The sequence below is a fragment of the Peromyscus eremicus genome, chromosome 9 (genome assembly GCF_949786415.1).
Source record: "Peromyscus eremicus chromosome 9, PerEre_H2_v1, whole genome shotgun sequence".
NCBI lineage: Eukaryota > Metazoa > Chordata > Mammalia > Rodentia > Cricetidae > Peromyscus > Peromyscus eremicus.
In genome coordinates, this window is record NC_081425.1 from 112,090,164 (window position 1) to 112,110,758 (window position 20,595).

The window sequence follows — 20,595 nt, forward strand, 5'->3', positions numbered from 1 at the left end:
ATGCTACAACTATAGCAGAGAATATCAATCTGAATAGACGTAAGAATTCTATTTGAACAAAACGCTATTAAAATTGACAGTGCTCCAGGAATGAAAACACTGTAGACCCACAGTGGTAGAAAAAAGGAAGTTCAACCTTGAATCTAGCTCTATTACTGTAGAATATTATTTTAAGATGTGTTACATTTGTTATGCTGTGGAACATGTTTAATGATGCAAAGATGTACTGCATTCCTTTATGTTGCATTTGTTTAACTCCGTGAAGCTGTGTTACTTTGCCTGCCTAAAACACGAGATTGGTTTACTAAGAGCTGAACAGTCAATAGTGAGGCAGGAGAAAGGATAAACGGGGCTGGCAGGCAGAGAGAATAAATAGAAGGGAAAATTTGGGAGGAAAAGAAGGAGGAGCAAGAGAACAAGGGGAGGTATTGTTTGAATCTTAGATGGTCTTTAAATTAAAACAAAACAAAACAAAACAAAACAAAAAACCCAGAGCCAGATATGAGGGTGAAAGCTGAAAGAACTGAGAAACAGAGCAGCCAGCCATTAGTTCTTACCTCTACGAAATCCTCAGCCTAAAGAGAGTGAGTTCCTGTTTCCTCGTGCCTTATATACCTTTCTCCACCCTGCCATAATGCTTCCTGGGATTAAAGGTGAGTGTGTTTTCCAAGCAAAGGCACGAGATCTCAAGTGCTGGGATTAAAGGTGTGTGCCACCACTGCCTGGCTCTGTCGTCTGATCCTCAGGAAAGTTTATTAGGATACACAATATATCACCACAGGGAAGAGGACACTAGGGGCCAGCCACACAGTCAGCCATGGAGTAAGAGTGAAAGATATACAGAAATAAGAAAAGGAAAAAGCTCAGAGGCAAAAGGTAGATGGGATAATTTAAAGTTAAGAAAAGCTGGCAAGAAACAAGGCCGGGCATTCATAATTAAGAATAAGCCTCCATGTGTGATTTATTTGGGACCTGGGTGGTAAGCCCCCAAAAGACCAAAAACAACTAACAACAGCTATACAGCATCAGTCTGCTTCTGTCTCAATAAAATGGGGCCATTAACTTTATAAATCTGTTTCAAGAATTATATTAAATGCAGAAAATTAGCTTATCAGAAACGTAAAAAAAAAAAAAAAAATCACATCCTGCTCCATTTATGGATCCACACTTAAGACTGCTGCTGAATTCCAAGGGATGAGTTCTGCAGGAGTGTGCACTGACCAAAGTTCTCTATTTTCTTCTGATATATAACACATTTCATCAAGTCTAGTGAGTTGCCTAGAACTGTCATCCTTAGATGAACTCAGTCTGCAATGCTGCCCATTCTGGGACTTACAATAGTACCTTAGCTCCTGACACCTACTTTGGTGTTTGCTTCTCACCCTCACATACTGGAGGAAGGTGTAATAGGTTTATAATTAACTCACTTAAGACACATGACTGCCCTCTAGTGACTACAATAATTCTTTCCAGCAATCTACTCAACTGTTCCAGTCTGGTTATTGGAACAGAGAGTTCTGTTGACAAAGTACCTTGCTGAGTAACTGAGGACCTGTGTTCAACCCCATGTTTAACCAAACAAAGCAGGCACAGTGGCTTGTGTTTATATATAATCCCAGTGCTTGGGGAAGAACATGTGGATTCCTTGAGCTCACTGGTGGGACAGATTCATCTAATTACTAAGTTCCAGGCCAGTGAGAGACATCTAACTGACCTTTGGCCTCCACATGCACAAACAAGCACACACCCACAAAAATCTGTTTACTTAAGACACCACCAGACACACTGTTGGTGTGGCACATGTCTTTAATCCCAGCACTCAGGAAGCAGAGGCAGGCGGATCTCCGAGTTCAAGGCCCCCTGCTCTACAGATTGAGTTCCAGGATGGCCAGGACTACACAGAGAAACTCTATCGAAAAACACCAACAAAAACAAATAAACACAACAGAACACCAAAACAGCACCAGAAGGAATGCCTTTTCCAGGAAATATGGAACTGCTAACTACATCCGATCTTTGGTTTTCCTTTAAAGTCTTGCTGTGTAGCTCAGGCTGGCCTCAAATTCCTAGTAGTAAATTTTGGAATTCTAAGTAAATGATGCTATGCCCTGCTGATCTTGTATTTCTAATCAAAGCATCTAGCTAAGGTCAGTTACCATTTAACATACTGAGCACAGTCAGACCACAAGTATATAGATACTTGCTTAAAAAGTACTTAAAAAGCACATTCTCCCTAGACTCCCAAACTCTTAAAAAAACAAACGGCCTCCCTCATCCACCATATACTTAAACCTTTTTTCTTTCCCTATTCAAGACAGGGTTTATATAGTACTGAAACTTGCTATGTACACCAGACTGGTCTCAAACTCAGAGATCCTCCTGCCTATGCCTGAAATTAAATGCATGCATCACCACAGTGATGCCTTACTCCTTATACCACATATCTATGTTTTGTTTTTAAAGTAGACCCACATTTTCAAGACAGGGAGAGAAGAATCAGAGCCCTTAAAATAGCTCCTTATACCACATATCTATGTTTTGTTTTTAAAGTAAACCCACATTTTCAAGACAGGGAGAGAAGAATCAGAGCCCTAAAATAGAGCCTTTGCCCCCAGAGTATTCTCTTCAGGGTTAAAACGCTAAAAGAAACTATTGGCCTACTTCCTGAAAAATCGACATGTCAACCTGTTCAACTGTACAACAGCCAGCTTCAAATTCAGAAAAACCCCTAACCTCACTCATGGGAGACCAGGGTGGGAGGATAGTATTGGTTATTATTTATAGGTCTGGCCCTCTGCTTATTCTATGTTTCTATTATTTCCAACAATACTGCACCATATTAGTTTACATAACTGAGTCAAGGCTGTATGTAAATCCCTCTCCCATAACAGCAAAAACCACCTGAAAGGCAAGTCACATAGAAGGTTGAAGTCCACAGCATTTTTTTTTTTTTTTTTTTTGAGACAGTCTCTTATGTAGCCCTGGCTGTCCTGGAACTTGTTATGCACACCAGGCTAGCCTTGAGCTCCACCTGCCTCTGCCTCCCAAGTGGGGAGTAAAGGCGTGCGCCACCACATCCACCACAAGAATACATCTTGGTGTAAATAGTAAGGAATTATAACCCTAATCCAAAAATCACGGAGAAAGGGTTAAGAGTATTAACGGTAAAGAGTAGGTGTTCAAAGATGACCCTACTTCCATCACTGCAATTAGTAACTAAGCCCGTGGTGGTATAAATTCAATAAAGAAACTTCCTCAGCACAGATATAGGTAGGTGTTATCAAATACAAATATAACTACGTTTGAAATTCTGAAAGTAAAACATGCAGATAGATTCTCATTTTTTTAAAAAAGATTTTTAATTTTTATTTTATTATTGCTGTATTTGTGTCACTGTTTTGCCTATATGTATGTTTGTGCACTATGTGTATATAGTTTCTGTAGAGGCCAGAAGATGGTGTTGGATCCCCAAACAGTTGTGAGTGCTAGGAATTAAACCCAGATCCTCTGGAAGAGCAGCCAGTGACCTTAACTGATAAGCCATCCCTCCAGCCCCTCTCAATTGTTTTATAATTAGAAAAAACAAACAAACAAACAAACAAACAAAAACCAAATCTCCAGAGATGATGAAATCTTGTACATACTTAAGTCTGGATAGAGCATAAAGCCAATCTGGAAAGCAGACACTGGAACAATCTGTCAGCTTGTTCCCCTACCCCACGTGGCATCCAGGTATTCCAGCCATTCCTTCATGAAGAGCAACAGCCCACAAATGACATTTCATAACAAGAGCACAGATGTTTGAACTTACAGCTTTAAATATGCATTTCAGCACCAGGAGCTTCTGGGACCATAATCTTAACCCAACCTTCCATAACTGTCTTTTTACTCTCTGTTACACAGCAGGACACTGCAACTACAGCAACAAACTGCTTCAGCCTTTTCACTTCTGCAGATGCTAAAACCACTTCTCCAATATATAAAGGGGCTGGAAATCTAATTTCCTGGGATAGAAACACACAGCCTGGCCCCGGCATTTTAGTACCCAAGAGAGCAGAAATAAGTCCACTTATCAAAACTCCATGCACAATTGTCTTTCCAAACTTGGTGTGTTTTGCATACTCTTCACTTAAATGCAAAGGATTGACATCTCCTGTCAACTTTGAGAAGGTGGCCACATCCTGCTGTGTGAAGGCTCTGCTGAGCTCAGCACGGTCTCCAACCCTCATGTGCACATGCTGAAAGCGCTGCCCTGTTGGTACCAGGTGATTTAGCCACAGTCTCCTCTGAAGCCCACTCCACCAGAGACGATGGCCAGAAACCACAGAGAACATCTTCAGTATCTCCAAATGTCATCAACAGTGCTTTAGCCTGCTTCTTTTCTCAATCTATGTAGACACCAAAAGATACTGTTGAGAGTGGAGGGTTCTGGAACTGTAAGAGTATTCAGTCCAATACTTGTTCCCTGCTATTACCAGATAATGCAAGGAGAAAGGGAGACACCTACAAAAGAAGAAAAAGTTAACTCAAGCTTCACAGAGACAACAGGCAACACAGAAACATGCAGGCTTTACAGGGTGCACAACACTACAGTAGTCACATTTGAAGGCACACCCTGGAGGGAGTACTGGCTGAGTATGTATGTACGCCTAGAAACAGCCTGCCAAGATAACACTGCACACAGCATTCAATGAAAAAAGCCTTTACCATAAATTCCCAATTTGACCTCCAAACATCTTCTATGTGACCTAAAATCTGACCACTTTTCCTTTTAGAGGCAGTGAGATTCTGGGTTTGCCCTTGCTAGATGTTAACTCTGTTTGCTTTACTCAAGACAAAAATGATGCACACATCCAGATCACATCACTATAGTGCTCAGTCCTCCTTGGAATTATGAAGGAAAAGCCTTTACCTGAATCACTCTGAAAGCACACTTCTTGTTTTTATAGGCTCCAAACAAGGTCAAAGAGCTCCACAATTTAGCCAGACCACTGTGTAAAGAACAAGAAAGCATAAATAAAGATTTCTGCTGCCAACAGCTCCCTAGTACTTTTGCTTGTGGTTGTCTAGAAAGTTAAAAACAAACACAGAAGCCTCATTTAAATAAAACAGAACCTTAGAAGTAACAATGTACCACAGGATGGAGAACAAATTGAGTGCAAGAATCTTTCTAAAATGTACACATTTCTGGCTTTAAAACCATAATCATCAACTGGGAAACTGGCTGTGATCAAACCAAGGTTTTCTCTTATCTAGAGTATAATCCCAAGTAGAGGAATGTTCATATTAGCTGCTCAGAGTTCCTAGCCATGCACTCTCGTCCTGGAAGCCTCTTCACTGTGTTATTCCATCATTCTCTCTGCCCTGTTATTCTAGAACTGTTTCACTGTCATACCTGCTGGATACTCTCAAGATGGCTGACAAGGTCTTCTCTTCATAGGTTAGGATGTCCACAGGCAAAGCAGCACCAATCTAGGTATGGAACAATACCATTAGGAGACTCCTGTCATCACTCGTAAATTCTGATAAAATCAATATTTCAAATAATGGTGCTGGTACTCTCATGTGCCTGATAAGAACTCCTACTGTCTAGAATGTTCCTATCTCTCTTCATGATACCTCCTCACCTTTGAATCTGTAAAGTGTTCCTTCTCCAGTTGGTGAGATGGTTCAGTGGGTAACAGCACCTGGCACAAATCCTGAAGACCTAAGCTTGATCCCCATAGTTCAATACCCCAGATCCACTTGGTAAAAGGAGGGAACTAACTTTCACAAGTTGCCTGTGTACACCCACACACACAAACACACACAGAGAAAAATGTTTTTTAAAAAGTTCCTTTGCGCCGGGCGGTAGTGGCGCACGCCTTTAATCCCAGCACTTGGGAGGCAGAGGCAGGCGGATCTCTGTGAGTTTGAGGCCAGCCTGGTCTCCAAAGCGAGTTCCAGGAAAGGCGCAAAGCTACACAGAGAAACCCTGTCTTGAAAAACCAAAAAAAAAAAAAAAAAAAAAAAGTTCCTTCGCATATTCACAAGATTAGGCTCAATCTACTTACTGTGTTCTTTCTTACACAAGACTCCATACATTGTTCTTCCATAATTCTCCCCTTCTTGTCACTATTTAACAACACCAAGAGATAGACACCATGTCTTACAGCTCTATCTCCTGAAACTACAATTTTTTAATGACATATAGAAATTGAAGTTTCATTTTTTAATTTGCTGCAACCTATAGGGAAGTTCATGCACTTTTGTCTCAGGCTCCAACAAAAGCAGCATCTTATATAGCCACAGTACAGAATCAAAGCCAGGTAACTGGTATTGACACAATTCAGAATTTACTTAGACCTGACATCATTTGTGTGCATTTATATTTATATGTGTGTACTTCTACGCAACTTTTCCTCATAGGTGGTTTCTTGGAACTAACACCACCACCAAAACAAAAACTTGAACCACCACAAGACTCCTTCTATTGGTACTTTATAGTCATACACACTCTACTTTCCATCCCTAGCCCCGGCAACCACTTCTTTCTTCAGGTTATGTTGTAGCAAGAGCATTATATACAAAGAATTACCCAATAAGTAATTTACTTAAGGTTGGCCCTTTCTATTCAGCTTAGTTTTCTAGAGATTTGTCTACCCATTGTCCTTTTCTCTGAGGACTGTATTCCATGATTTGAATATACAATCATTGGACAATAACCCACTAAAGGACAACTGTGATGTTTTCAGCTTCTGGTAAACACTCATGTGCGGCATTACTTTTCTTTAAGATTATTTTTATAGATTAAAAATATTATTTTAATCTATAAAATAATTAAAAAATTATTTTATAGATTAAAAATAATCTATAAAGATTATTTTTATATATGTCATCAGTGTTTTACCTACATGCTATCTGTGCTCCATGTGCATGTCTGGCGCTTGAGATGGCCAGAGGAGATCAGATTCCATAGAACTAGAGTTACAGATGGCTATGTACCACAGATGACTATGATTGTGAGTAGTGGGAACCACAGGGTCCTCTGTAAGAGCAAGGGTAGGTTTTTTGCTTTGAATTACTTTTTTTTTTTTTTTTTTTTAAATTTTTGAGACAGGGTTTCTGTGTGTAGCCCTGGCTGTTCTGGAACTTGATGTGTAGACCAGCCTGGCCTCGAACCCAGAGATCTGCCTGCCTCTGCCTCTTGAGTGCTGGGATTAAATGTGTACGATACCACCACCCAGCTTTTTTTATTTTATTTTTTTGAGAATTTCTTATAATATTCTAGATAATATTTCTTTGTCAGATATATAGTTTTTAAATATTTTCCCCAACCTGTAATTTATCTTTCCTTCTTCCTCTCCACTTCCAAAGCTCAACTTTTGTTAAGTGAATGCTAACACAAAGCTGCTCAAAGTGCTGGTCTGCAACAGGCTAAGAAGCCACATCAGAATGTCAACCAACATCACTAAGTTTTTACTTCTGCTCACACTCTTTTAGTTTTTTTATTACTTTAAGATTTATCTATTTTTATGTGTTTTCCCCACATGTAAATGTGTCACTGCACATGTACCAAGGTCTGTTTGCTCATGTGCATGTGTGTATGTGTCTATACATGTGCACATGTGCCACTGCATGTGTGTGGAGGTAAAAGGAAATTCTCAAGAGTTTGTTCTTTGCTTCCACCATGTCAGTTTCAGGAACTGAACTCTTGCCAACCCTCACACTGTTTTATAAAGAGACTTTTTCACTAAAGCATGTTAGCTCTCATATGAACCCCTTATCTTTACAAAGATGGGCAACGATGTTTGCTGGTTACCAGTCTAGACTATAATTTGATAGCATTGTGCAAGAACAAACAGTGGTCTAACAGATTCCTCATCAAATACAGGGAACAGTGAACTCATTATTTCTGAAAGTTGGCTTCTGCAAATTCTAGTACAGCTTTAAAAAAATGGTATTTCTGTGTTTCTTACAAAGTGCTCTTCTAGACTGAGAGTGGTGTGGCTCAATTTTAATCTCATTGCTTGTGAGGCAGAAGTAGATGGCTCTGTGAATTTGAGGCTATGGAGCAAATTCCAGGACAACCAAGGATATACAGAGGACTTGTTGGGCTGGAGAGATGGCTTAGTGGTTAAGAGCACTGGCTGTTCTTCCAGAGGTCCTAAGTTCAATTCCCAGCAACCACATGGTGGCTCACAACCATCTGTAATGAGATCTGGTGCCCTCTTCTGACCTGCAGGCATACATGCAGGCAGAACAATGTATACATGATAAATAAGTAAATATTTTAAAAAAACTTTAAAAAATTGAAAAAAAAGAGGACTTGTATAACTAAAAAGCTCTTATTCTAATAAGTGATTCTACCAGTGATAGAATCACAGATGCTAGAATTATGATACGTGTGTGCCCAAGTGACAGGTATGACCAGTCCAAGTTAGGCCACCATTCCACCACTGAGCTATACCCTGGGTCTCTTTTCTAGAATTTCTTACAAAAGCCTTAAAAATGTTAACTTGCCAAGTAACCCATACCTCCCCAAACAGGTCCTTCAGGGCCGAAACAAGCAGCTGTTTGAATTGGGCTGCATTCAGTCCAACTCCATGTTCTTGAAACTCTCTGCAAAAAATATTACAAAGTATCATATTAAACTCCATGCTTTTCAGATTTGTAAAACACAAGTAATATAAAACAAAACTCACAAGACCGAACTTACAAGCAGACTTTCATGTAGTGGTACTCTGAGGGGCTCCTGTAAACCACTCTTTCATATGCAGTAGCTGGCATCTTCAAACATGGCATACCTACAAGGAGTTAAGCGGGCTCATAACTACGAGCTTCATGTTGTTATTAGTAGTAGTATTGTGTTTTTAATGGGAACTTGGCCTATTTATTTATTTATTTACTTACTTGTTTATTTATTGAGAAAGACTTGCTATATAGTCAAGGCTGGCCTTGAACTGCCTCTCTCTAGGGAAGACTGGGATTACCAGCTGGAATGTCAACACTTTTAAAGACTTATTACAGTACTTTATGTAATCCTAGTTAGACAACAGTTACCCATACAGATATAAAGGAAGTCCTCTCTTTCTTTGGCAGGTCCTTATTTTGGTATATGTTGAGGGCTGATAGTTCTGGAGATCATGCCCAGAATCTGGTGCAGGACAGGCAAGCCCATTTCTGTATTTTTAAACATGCCAGATCAGACCACCCTTTAGCAAAGAAAAGATACAAACATAAGGGAATAAAACCATTTATTCTGTCCTGATAGAACATGATGAAGGAGGGTCCTTTTGCTGTCCTCTTCCCTAAGTCTGCTATTCTCAATCCAGAAACCAGGTCTCTAGTGCAGATGTGGCTCAGTCATAGAGTGCTTGCCTCATACTCTTCCAATACAGCTTTCACTTCAATACATCCCACTTCTGGAGTCAAATATTAATGGCCATGGCCCAGGAACACAGATGTAGGTTACTCCAACTGGTGAAAACATCAGGTAGGCAGCTTACAGCAAAGCAGGGAAACCTCTGCTACAGGCCTCAGAGGCTGATGATATTCTTACCTTTACACTTGTGGAAGCTAAGTGGTCTACTAAGTCAATATAGCCCAAAAGATTTCACCCAATGGTCATAAGGATGGTATGTGAGACTCAGGTGTTCAAGGAATGACTAATTGGGGGTATGTGTATAAAGATAACTTAAAATAGATTGTAATTAGGCTCTGGACTTGCAACATTTCAGCATCTATACATTACTGTAGTTCTAATCAGTTAATCAACCAAGTACAAAGTCCAATGTAAATAAAGTGTGGCTTTTTGCCAGGAACTTTCCTTCATACTAGCATTCCCTAGGTTAATTCTCGTTACTGACGAAAGGAAGGAAAACAAACACAAACCAAAAACCTTCCAGTACACAGAATCCAGGTCTCTCTAGGGCTATTTGACAACACCATGAAGGACTGGGCTTAAAATGCAGGGAGTCTAGAGAAAGTGCTGTTATGGAATATTACTTTAACTAGGCAAAGATGTGTTGCATTTGTTTATGCTGTATTCAATTATGTAAAGATGTGTTGCTGTTTTACCTTGCCTGCCTAAGGCACCTGATTGGTCTAATAAAAAGCTGAATAGCCAATAGCTATGTAGCAGAGGGTTAGGCGGGGCTGATAGGCAGAGAGAATAAGTAGGAGGAAGAAAGAGAGAAGGGGGAAAGAGATGGAGATGCCGGGGCTAGCCAGTCAGACACAGAGTTAAGACATACAGAGCGAAAGAAAGGTAAAATGCCCCAAGGCAAAACGTAAATGAAGAGAAACAGGTTAAAATAAGTTATAAGAATGAGTAGAGCTGGGCAGTGGTGGTGCATGCCTTTAATCCCAGCACTTGGGAGGCAGAGCAGGCGGATCTATCTCTGTGAGTTCGAGGCCAGAGATAAGGAGAATGACTCCTTTTAGTAAGCAGGAACTGTCTTAAGTTTCCAGGGAATTGTAGCTTTTGTCTAAGTGTCAGGCTCTGGGAAAAGGACTTTCCTTTTTTGGGAGGAGGGGGGGAGCAGGGGAGTGGAGACAGTTTCTCTGTGTAACAGAGCCCTGGCTGTCCTGGAACTCATTTTGTAGAGCAGGCTGGCCTCGAACTCAGAGATTTGCCTGCCTCTGTCTCCCGAGTGCTGGAACTAAGGGCATGCACCACCACACCCAAAGAAAAGGAATTTCTTGAGCTCTAACTCTCTAGGCTTCCTCCTCCTCATGGCCTCGGCTAGGGCTACAGTTTCTCCGTAAGCCAGAAGCGGGAAGCCACGTGCCTCACACTTCCTAGCCTTTTCCATCCGATCTATTATTGTACCAAGCTCTCCTTGCCCGGTCCTTGCAAGTGTTACAATATTTCTAACAGAATCACAGAATATTTAATCTCCACAACGCCTGCACTCCGAAAAAGAAGCTGTTTTATTCCCTATTGCTTCTCACGGACTCAAACGAGTGCCTGCACATTTAGGCAAAAAAAAAAAGGAACTAATGGGACTAAACCAGTCACTGAAGAAGTCCGATCCCCTACTGCTGAAGAGTTACGCTGTTTCCAACCCTGCTCAATAACAACCGCCGTTCATTTAGCGCCCACCTCCGAGACAGTGCGCCTAGCACACGGCCATTTAACCTTCCCGGCCACCGTCGGTGACCGGGACCTCAGCCGCGCCGTACGAAGCCCCGCGGCGGTTCTCTGACTGACCTGGCAACAGCAAGGCTCCTCCGGCCAGCCGCACTTCCACCCTGCGCCCGCTTCGCGCATGCGCACTTGCACCTGCGGTTAAGCGGCCCCGGCGCAGGACGAAGCCCCTCACTGGAACAGCCGCGTTCCTGTAGCCTGAGCGCTGCTAGAATTCGCAACGGGTCGGAGTCGGCAGCCCGGGTTTGGGACTGCAAAACTGGTGTATTTACATTTGACTCCGTTCCGCTCCGCCCTCCAGACGCGAACGCGCAAGCGGATGTGTCGTCACTGCGCGGCGTCGGTCACTAGACTTGTTGCACAGCGGGGCTGAGGTCGACGGGTTCAGCGCCCCCTATCGTCCACTTTCGGGACCTGCGTTTGTGGCATACTATTAGGCCCGGATAATCTTCGTGGTCTTTTAATTATTTCTACATTCATTCGCAACAGGTTATGTCAAACATCTCTCCTAGATTATTTTGTTTTGGGGGGCTTTTTTTTGTTTTGTTTTCTTTTGTACTGTGCAAGGGATCAAAACCACCGCCAAATCTATACTAAGCAAATCCTCTACCACTAAGCTAAATCCAGCCCTTGGCCTCTTTCAAGAACATCTTTCAGGCACTAAGGACGAGATCCACTGTTAATGTCCCTTTGTGACTCCTAGCACGCAGTAGATGTTCTGTGTTGACATGGAAAGATCCGGCTTGCTCCTATATCCAGATGTAAGTTATTCCACTTCTGCATTTACTCACCACGAATTTGTTCAGAATCCATTAAGTGCTAGCCACTGTTCTGGGTGCTGGGAGCTTAGGAGAATAAGACATGGTCTCCCTATACGTGTGACATAGAGTGTGTATTTAACAGTAACAATAGCATCTAATATTTACTTTGTGCCAGGCACTGTACAAAAGATTTTGCGTAAGTTATTTAATGGAACCCTCAAACAACCTTGAGGTGGCTATAATTGCAATAGTCCCCATTTCACAGAAGTAGAACTGAGTGAGGCAGAGGGAAAGGCAAAGTTATTTGTCCCAGATCATGGTTACAAGTGGTATTACAGATTATCTGCTTTGGCCAGTGATGTCCAGACTACACCATTTTAAACCAGCTGGAGTATGAGGTGATCTTTGAGTATGGGAACTTGTATGATGGCTCATCACTGCATTGCAGTCCTTGGTACTAGAGATCGTTCAGCTTGTATTTACTAGAAGGAGTTTTGATTTGGCCTGAGCTGGTCAAGGCAGTGAAGGTAAAGCTATGCCTTGCATAGCCAAGCCAGTGCCTAGATCAGTTGGGGCCTTTTCTATAACTGAGAAAAGAACCTAATATTTGTTGTTTCCTAAAGCTCTGTCATTCCTGTCTTGGCCATACTCTGTAGTCATGTGGCTTCTGCTTCCTCTCCTATCCTCAGAGGAAATAGGACTCATTTCAGATGGGGAATAAGTGGAGGAAACTAACACAGACCCCAGATAGTGACATTTTCTTTCTCCAAAAAGTTCAGCCGGGTGGTGGTGGTGCACGTCTTTAATCCCAGCACTCAGGAGGCAGAGCCAGGCAGATCTCTGTGAGTTTGAGGCCAGCCTGGTCTACAGCGTGAGATCCAGGACAGGCACCAAAACTACACAGAGAAACCCTGTCTCGGGGAAAAAAAAAAGAAAGAAAGAAAAGAAAGTTCAGATTTTAGAAGTTGCCAGAACTGGCTTGGAATCCATTCTCTGCCACAGATCCAGCTTCTTCACTTCTTGTAAAGATAGATCATTAGCAACTTCCTTGAGGAGTTGTGAGGAAAAAAGAGTTCATGTACTATCTGGCATCCAGAAAACTGTAACGGAAAAGCATCTCTTTGGGCCAGCCACCTGGCAAACTCCTCTTGCCAGGGTATGTGACCAGAAAAAACAGAAGCACATGCATTTTGGTTTTCAAAGAATCTTGGTAAATTTTCACTTTTGCACAAAAATCTTGAAAAGCAATGCCTCCTGATGCTTGAATTCTGTCGGGGCTCTCTTGTTAATCCAGAGTTGAGGAGGAAAGAGATTACTGGTTGTTTTTTTTTCAATGAAATTTTATTTTCTCACTGGGTACTATGATGTATCCTTTCAGATGATATTAAAGGGAAAAGCAAGGAAAACCTCCTCAGCTAGCTACTTGCCTCTCAAAAGGTGCCCTCTCTTTCTATCTCTTTCTCCCTTCCTCCCCTCTCCATCTTTCCCTCCCTTCTCCCCTCTCCATTTTCTGAGACAGGGTCTTGCTATGTAATCCCTGCTAGCCTTGAATTTACCATTTAGCCAAAGCCAGCCTCAAATTTTTAATTCATCCCCCTAATACCAAGGTTACAGTCGTGTGCTGCCATGACTGTTTGAGTTTTCATTCCTCTTCCTTCCTTCCCTCCCTCTCTAATCCCCCCTTTCTTTTCCCCCCTCCTCTCTCCCTTTCAAGAGGCAGCAGGCTTGGCAGTAACAGGAAAACCACCTGCAAAACCGTGTTTGAGTGTCTTAAATTTCTTCCCAGAAGTTTGGTGTGGGGTTTTCTCTCTTGAACATTTAAGTGTAGCATCACTTTAAATCAAAACACACAAGGAGGCTGGCAAAACTGACAGGCCCCAAAACCTGAGTTCTATATCTGGTACCCATATGGTAGAAGGAAAGAAAGCTGTCCTTTGACCTCCAGATGCTATATGTGTGTATGTCTTTGTGCACACACACACATACACAGAAAATTTTAAAAAATAAGTGTAAGTTTTTAAAATAGAAAAGCACATTCCTAAGGATGTTGCCATCTTTTATAAGAACTTCCTTGCAAAGATAATTTTCATCAATTGCTAGGAAGGTTCTTCCCAGTTGTTAGAGAAAGACTGTGCCAAGTTCAATACCGAACTGCTGTTTGGTACAAGGACATTGGTGAAAACTAATTTTTGATCTGTTGCAACCAGCATGCTGGTCAGGAGGTGGTGCTCTTTTTTGAAGTTTTTCTCATCTTGGCAGCAAAAAGATTAGGTATCATGTAAGAACCTGGTGCATATTTAACAGACGCTATGGATTATGAGTCTGATAATGGCTTTCTCAGATTGTTGGCCACTTACAAAGGATCTATGTCTTACTGTACATACTAAGTCAATTACTATTTGGTCACCTAGCACATGGTAGCATGCAGGATTTCATGGAACACATTTATCTTTTAACTCAACCACTACAGCTCTCAGTCTATCCTATTTCTGTGTCTTAATTCTTCCTCACTTACGTTTAACTTATATTTAACCTTGTGTTGTAGAATCTTATACATCTTTGTAAGCCATCCTCAGTCCTTCCCAAAACAACACAAGTAAGTGTATAGTTACTATCTTAGGTAGGGTTACTCTTTCTGTGATGAAACACCATGACCAAAAGCAAGCTGGGGAGGAAAGGGTTTATTTGGCTTATACTTCCACACCATAATCCATCACTGAAGAAAGTCAGGATAGAAACTCAAACAGGACAGGAACCTGGAGGCAGGAGCTGATGCAGAAGCCATGGAGGATTTCTGCTTACTGGCTTACTCAGTCTACTTTCTTATAGAACCCAGGACCACCAGTCCAGGGATGACACCAACCACAGTGGGCTGGGCTCTCCACCATCAATCTATAATTAAGAAAGTGCTCTATAGGCTTGCCCACAGCTGGATCTTTCTTGTTTTTTTTTTTGTTGTTGTTGTTATTGTTGTTTTGGGGGGTGTGTGTGTGTGTGTGTGTGTGTGTGTGTGTGTGTGTTTTGTTTTGTTTTTTGAGATAGGGTTTCTCTATATAACATCCCTGGCTATCCTGGAATTTGATTGATTTGTAGACCAGACTGGCCTCGAACTCACAGAGATCTGCCTGCCTCTGCCTCCCGAGTGCTGGAATTAAAGGTGTGCGCCACCACTGCCCAGCTCACAGCTCAATCTTATGGAGGTATTTTCTCAATTGAGGTTTCCTATAACTATAGCTTGTGTCAAGCTGACATAAATCAAGCCAGCACAGTGTTTTGATTGTAGGCATCCTGGCATTGTTCTAGTGGAACTTTTTTTTTATGTGCATTGGTGTTTTGCCTGCGTGTATGTCTGTGTAAGAGTGCCAGATCCCCTGGAACTGGAGTTATAGACAGTTATGAACTGCCATGTGGGTGCTTGGAATTGAACCATGGTCCTCTGCACTATTTATTATTATACATTAATGCACTTTTTTTTTTCAAGAATGGACTAAAGTAGCAGAGACCAAGAGTTCAGTTTATACTTCATTTCTCTGCTCTCCCTTCCCTGTCTTGCTAATCAGTACCAATTAGATTTTCTACACTACCCAAGGGGGAATCTATTCCACAACTGTCCACCCACCCAGTGGGAATCATGGCCTGTGTCAGCAGATTCTTTGAAGACAGGACAAAGGTCAAAATGATCAGAAGCTAAAAGCTTTCAACTGCAGCCATCATTCCCATTTCATTTTAAGGAGCTCTGCCAAGTTCCAGACAGCTGGCTCACATTATGCCATCTGTGTCATACAGTGACACTGTAGTGCCACTAATGGGATTGTTGTCACCTGTCACAAATGCAGAAAACGCCACAGAAGACTCCATTTGGAGTCTGTCCCTTCACATGGATGGCCAGGCAAGGAGCTGCTCCTTCAAGGAAACCCTGGGCATCATCTCCAATCAAGAACTGAAAAACACTTAACCTGTGGCCCATGTGGAGTCTTGTAAAGAGGAGGGAAGCAGGGATTGGCAGGTAGAAAGCAAGAAGGTGAGTTCAGCTGAAGTCTGAAGCTATACCTGTACCACATAGGGAGCCCTGGAGGACAAAGGACTTGCAATCTTTAAGGCAATCCCAAAGGAAGATCGAGTCTTCCTTCTCCTTGGCCACTGGCTTCCAGCTGCAGCAAATGAAAATAAGGATTCATCATATGGTGGTGCATGCCTATATGATCTGAGAACTCATACAGCTGAGGCAGGAACATGGAGACTTTGAGGCCAGCTTGGGCTACCTAGATCACTGTGTCTCACCTCTCTAACCCAAACTGAAAGCCAAAACCAAGCAACAAAAAAAGAATTTGTGGGTCAGGTAGTGTTGGTAGATACCTTTAATCCCAGCACTGGAGAGGCAGAGGCAGATAGATCTCTGTGAGTTCAAGGCCAGCCCAGTATACACAAAGAAACCCTGTCTTGAAGAATTTGTGAAGTTTAGGCTGAGATAGTTCAGTGCAAAACAACCTGAGTTCATATCCCCTCAGGTAAAAGTCAGGTATTTTCACACATGCACCTGGGCGATGAAAAGAAGCAGCAGATCCCAGCAGCTTACTGGTCAGCCAGCCTGGTGTAAATGTAAAGTTTGGATTGAGTGAGGCCTGTCTCAAGAGAATACTGCATGGAGTGATACAGCAAGACACCCACCCAGTGGCTTTCTCTAACCTCTACACATGTGTGTGTGAGAGTTTGAATGCATACACACACACACACACACACACACACACACACACATACACACGCATGCATGCACACACCACACAAAACAACAAAAACGAGGATACCAGTTTGCCCAGTTAAATCCGAATTCCAAATAAACAACTATTAGGACACAAATTAGATCCTTTTATTAAAAATGTATTTATTGCTCATCTGCCATTAAAATTTTACTGGACATTCTTTGCTTTCCCCAGCAGCCACAGGAGGTGAGAGGAGGCCAGTTGCAGCCTTTCAGTCAGCTGAGCCAGCAGCCAGTGTACAGCAGGGTTGCGGCTCAAAGGTTACTAAAGGGGAAGGTAGGGATTCTGGGAGCAGCTCAGCAGACCACAGTCAACAGAAGCTCTGACCCAGAACTGCAGGTCCACACACTTCCACCCCCCGCCCGGGGAGCATGGCTTGGTCTCTACATTAGTGCCTCCCCACTGTCCTGACCCTTCCCCTGACATGTGCCCACTGGCACCAAAGTCAAGCACTTTGTGTCTTGGCCAGCTTCATTGAAAGCCTCTAAATGATGAGGGAGAGGGAGACTTCCCCTGAAAAATTAAAACTGAAAGGAAAAGTATGGGCTCAGGACCTCCAAGGCCAAGTTCTCAGCACAAAGGAGATTTATTTGCCCCAGAGGGACAGAGGGCAAGGCAGAGACAAACACAGGAGATAGAGGACCAGGGAGAAGGGAAAGAGAATAAAGGAAAGGGGCAGGGATATTTGTCCCAGTGGGGACAAAGGACCGCCTCTGGATAGAGAGGGGACAGACTTGGCATGTAGGAAAATGGCAGTTTATAAAGGTGAAAGGGGAAACCCTGTGTTAGGATGAGTCATTTAATTTTAATTGGGCATGTTAATTAGGTGAGCCAAAGGAGGCTTTTGATTGCTGGATTTCAATACTTTGATAGCTGGACCTTGGTAATTAGCCTCAGGAGGAGGAAATGGCCAAATAAGGGGATGGACCTTGGTGGCTGGTTTAGGAGTAATCTAATGGTTTTTAGCAAGGCAGAGGAATGGGAGAAGGGCAAGGCCTGCCAGAGCTGTGTCTGCAAGGCCAGTGTTGGCTAGAGTCCCTTCAAAAAACAACCCTCCAGACCTCAGTAAAGGAGAATCTAACCACCCTGTACTGAAGCAGATTGCTTCTGGGGGCAGGTCCTCTTGGATCCACCCCAACTCCTCCTTAACCACCCATGTTGTAGTTTAGTGGCGTACAACAGAACTTACACAGGAGGTTTATTGGGAGAGAAGGGAAGGGGGTGCAGAGGCGGCCTCTGGGGTTAAGAGCTGAGGAGAGACGGGGCAGAAGATGGGAAGGGCTTGCTTATTATAAGGGGACATAGCAAATGCTCATAGGGAGAGCTCTTTATAGCGGCGAAGCTGATGATGATGATTCTGTCAGGACCCTGAGCAGACCAGTGTAGATGCCTGAGTACTAGCAAGTGCATGTACATGCCAGGTATCCTGCCAGGTCCCCAAGGGCAGGCCAGTGAAGATGCCTGGATGCTAACATTTCTTCCTTTTGTTTATTATAAAAAGGTGAGAAATTAGAAAGGGGTAACCGGTGAGGCAGGAATGAGGGTACTGGGTTCTTGAGACTGCTTCCTGCTGACCTTGGTCATCTTAGGAGGACCTGAGAAACCTGGGATGCTGAGATAACGTCCTGGGATAGCTGGTTGTTTTACTGCTGTCCAGGCTCTGTGGGACCGTCTGACACGGCTTGAACCTTGCAAGATACTGGTAGGACAAAAGATAAAGTTAAGTTTAGTAGGAAAAAAATTTTTCTTAGGTCCTGGTAATTAAGGGAAGGGAGTCCCAAGATCAGGGAAAGGTGGGGGTTAGGCTGTTGACGGACAGTACTTATCTGGAGTGCATCTGATCTGTTTGAGGTGGATCCAAATCGCCTCCCCGAAGCTTACAAGAATTTTTGAGTTTGCAGAGATAAGCTTTAGACACATTAGCATTCCTACTGTTTATAATCTGTATTGAAATTTACATTGTAGAGACAGCAGCATACTCGCACCTTTGGGTCATAGAGGACCCAGCAATGATTCTGATTGAAAGCATTAACACTCTTTCTTCTATCTGGAAAACTGTGACAAGATGTTTTTAGCACAATGAAAAGCACCTTTTAAGTCTATAGTTAGAAAATAACCAAAGGGAATTTAAAACCTGAGGTTGTTGCTATAATGATAGTAGTAGTACCACATAGTGGTTTGTACTCTTCCAGAGCTAGATTAATAGCTTATCATAATTTCATAGATTAATGTTAAAACTATGGACTTTTGGAGTCTTAATATAACAGTAGCATAGTGAGGGAAAGAAATCTGAAACATTTCATTTTTTATATACCTTAAATCACTTTCTTATCACCACTTAAGCCTTTTTTCACTCTCAGAACTTCTTAACTTGCATTTACATACCTTAAGTCACTTTCTTAGACCCTAAAGCATTCTTAGATCCTCACATCTTAAGCTTTCATATCCTCACATTAACTTTGTACCTTGAAACACCTATCTAATTCACCAGGAGATACAGGTGGGTGATTACTGAGAACAGTCACTGTAAAGTGAGTTCCTTAAATAAAATATAGTAGGACAGGCCCATTGGGTCAAGGGAATTGACTCAAACAAGTTGCCAAGGCACGCACATAACGTACTGCCTTATGAGCCAAAGTGGAGTCTGCCTGCGGGTCTAGCAACAGGCGCTGCCAGAGTTCCTGTTGCTGTCAGAGTTCCTGATCATGCCCAGTCAGTGAGGGATGATGATGCAATGCCACCAGATTGGGACACAGCCTGAGTGTTGGGAGGAGGGTATAAAAGGCCTTCCCCATTATTGAATAATGGTGTCTACTGTTTGCCTTCAACTGACTCCCAGCGTCTATGTTGTTGATGATATGCCTTCTAACCCCTCCCCTGAGGGAGCCATTAGGACCAAGAAACAATAAAGGAATGGTAAAATGTTGCATTGAAATCTGTTTTGTGAGTTTATCTCTTTTCTGAGTCTGGTAACAAGGTAAACTATGTCTAGACCTCGTAGAAGCTCTAGGACAGAGTGTTGTTTTAAAAATGATAAGTAGCCCTGGTTACTGTGTGGAAAGGTCATGAGGAACAAGCCACGACAAAACCCAGTATCAGAGCTTTATTGGGGGTGGGCATGGGGGTGGGGGGGGGGAGAGGAAACAAAAAGAACCAGGCCTGGGGAAGAAGCATGTGCAGAGAGAGAGAAAGATAGAGATAGTGGGGGGAAGAGTGAACAGAGAGGAAGAAGGAGGAGTCTGTGTCAGGCTTTTTAAGGATTCCGTGAACATGCACAGGTGGGCTTACAGAGCTATGCCACGCATGCACTGATAGTGTGACCATGCTGTGCGTATGTAATCACCAGCGCACACTGATGATGTAAGACACAAGACCCCTTACTTAGCTGCTGAACTGCGCATGTGTGGCCATGTAGCTGGAGTGGTGGTAAAATCCTAAAGGAGAGAGAGGCCTGTGGCCTGAATTTTACAGAGAACTGAGAAGGCAGTTGAAGGCTTGGTTGCTGCTGTTAAACTGACAAGGCTATCTCTAGCCCAGTCATCAACACCATCAGACTTCTGAGAAGGAAATTTTACCTGAGTAAGCAGAAGTGCAGACAAAGCAGCTTCCAAATCTATTAAAAATGGCAGAGACTTACCAGCTACCTAGACAGCCACCCCAGGGTCCTCTGTGGTCATTAGGGGGCAGACTTCTCAGGGCAGCATCAGTCTTTGGGTACCAGGCTCAGAAGATCCGACAGATTTTCCTGTGGAGTAGGAACTTGTGAGGGGACCAGCCCACCTTGTCTAGGCAGATCGAGACAATCAATTCCCCAGTGTCCTGTTGTCCAGTCTGGGCAGGGCTTTGGCAGCAGCAGTTGATGTGAAGGACAGTTTTGCCCATTGGCTGGCATTGTCACATCTGAAGCAAGCTTCCAGGTATGGGTTCTTCTCTGCCCTTCCAT

The 20,595-nt window shown here is 42.8% G+C and overlaps 2 protein-coding genes across 3 annotated transcripts; both read right to left on the reverse strand.

Annotated features, from left to right (window-relative positions):
* Positions 1-2,958: 2,958 nt before the first annotated feature.
* Htd2 (hydroxyacyl-thioester dehydratase type 2) lies at positions 2,959-4,448 on the reverse strand. The gene has a single exon (XM_059274268.1). The coding sequence runs from the start codon at positions 4,332-4,334 to the stop codon at positions 3,816-3,818; it is 519 nt and encodes a 172-aa protein (XP_059130251.1). The 5' UTR covers positions 4,335-4,448; the 3' UTR covers positions 2,959-3,815.
* Rpp14 (ribonuclease P/MRP subunit p14) lies at positions 4,338-11,476 on the reverse strand. 2 transcript variants are annotated; one of them, XM_059274269.1, is made up of 6 exons: positions 11,195-11,476; positions 8,699-8,786; positions 8,517-8,601; positions 5,396-5,472; positions 4,913-4,991; positions 4,338-4,503 (listed from the first exon to the last, which is right to left on the reverse strand). In XM_059274269.1, the coding sequence occupies exons 2-6, from the start codon at positions 8,782-8,784 to the stop codon at positions 4,447-4,449; spliced, it is 384 nt and encodes a 127-aa protein (XP_059130252.1). In that variant the 5' UTR covers positions 8,785-8,786; positions 11,195-11,476; the 3' UTR covers positions 4,338-4,446. The 2 variants fall into 2 exon arrangements, with proteins under 2 accessions (XP_059130252.1, XP_059130253.1); XM_059274270.1 differs by lacking the exon at positions 11,195-11,476 and adding an exon at positions 11,087-11,194.
* Between the last annotated feature and the right edge of the window lie 9,119 nt (positions 11,477-20,595).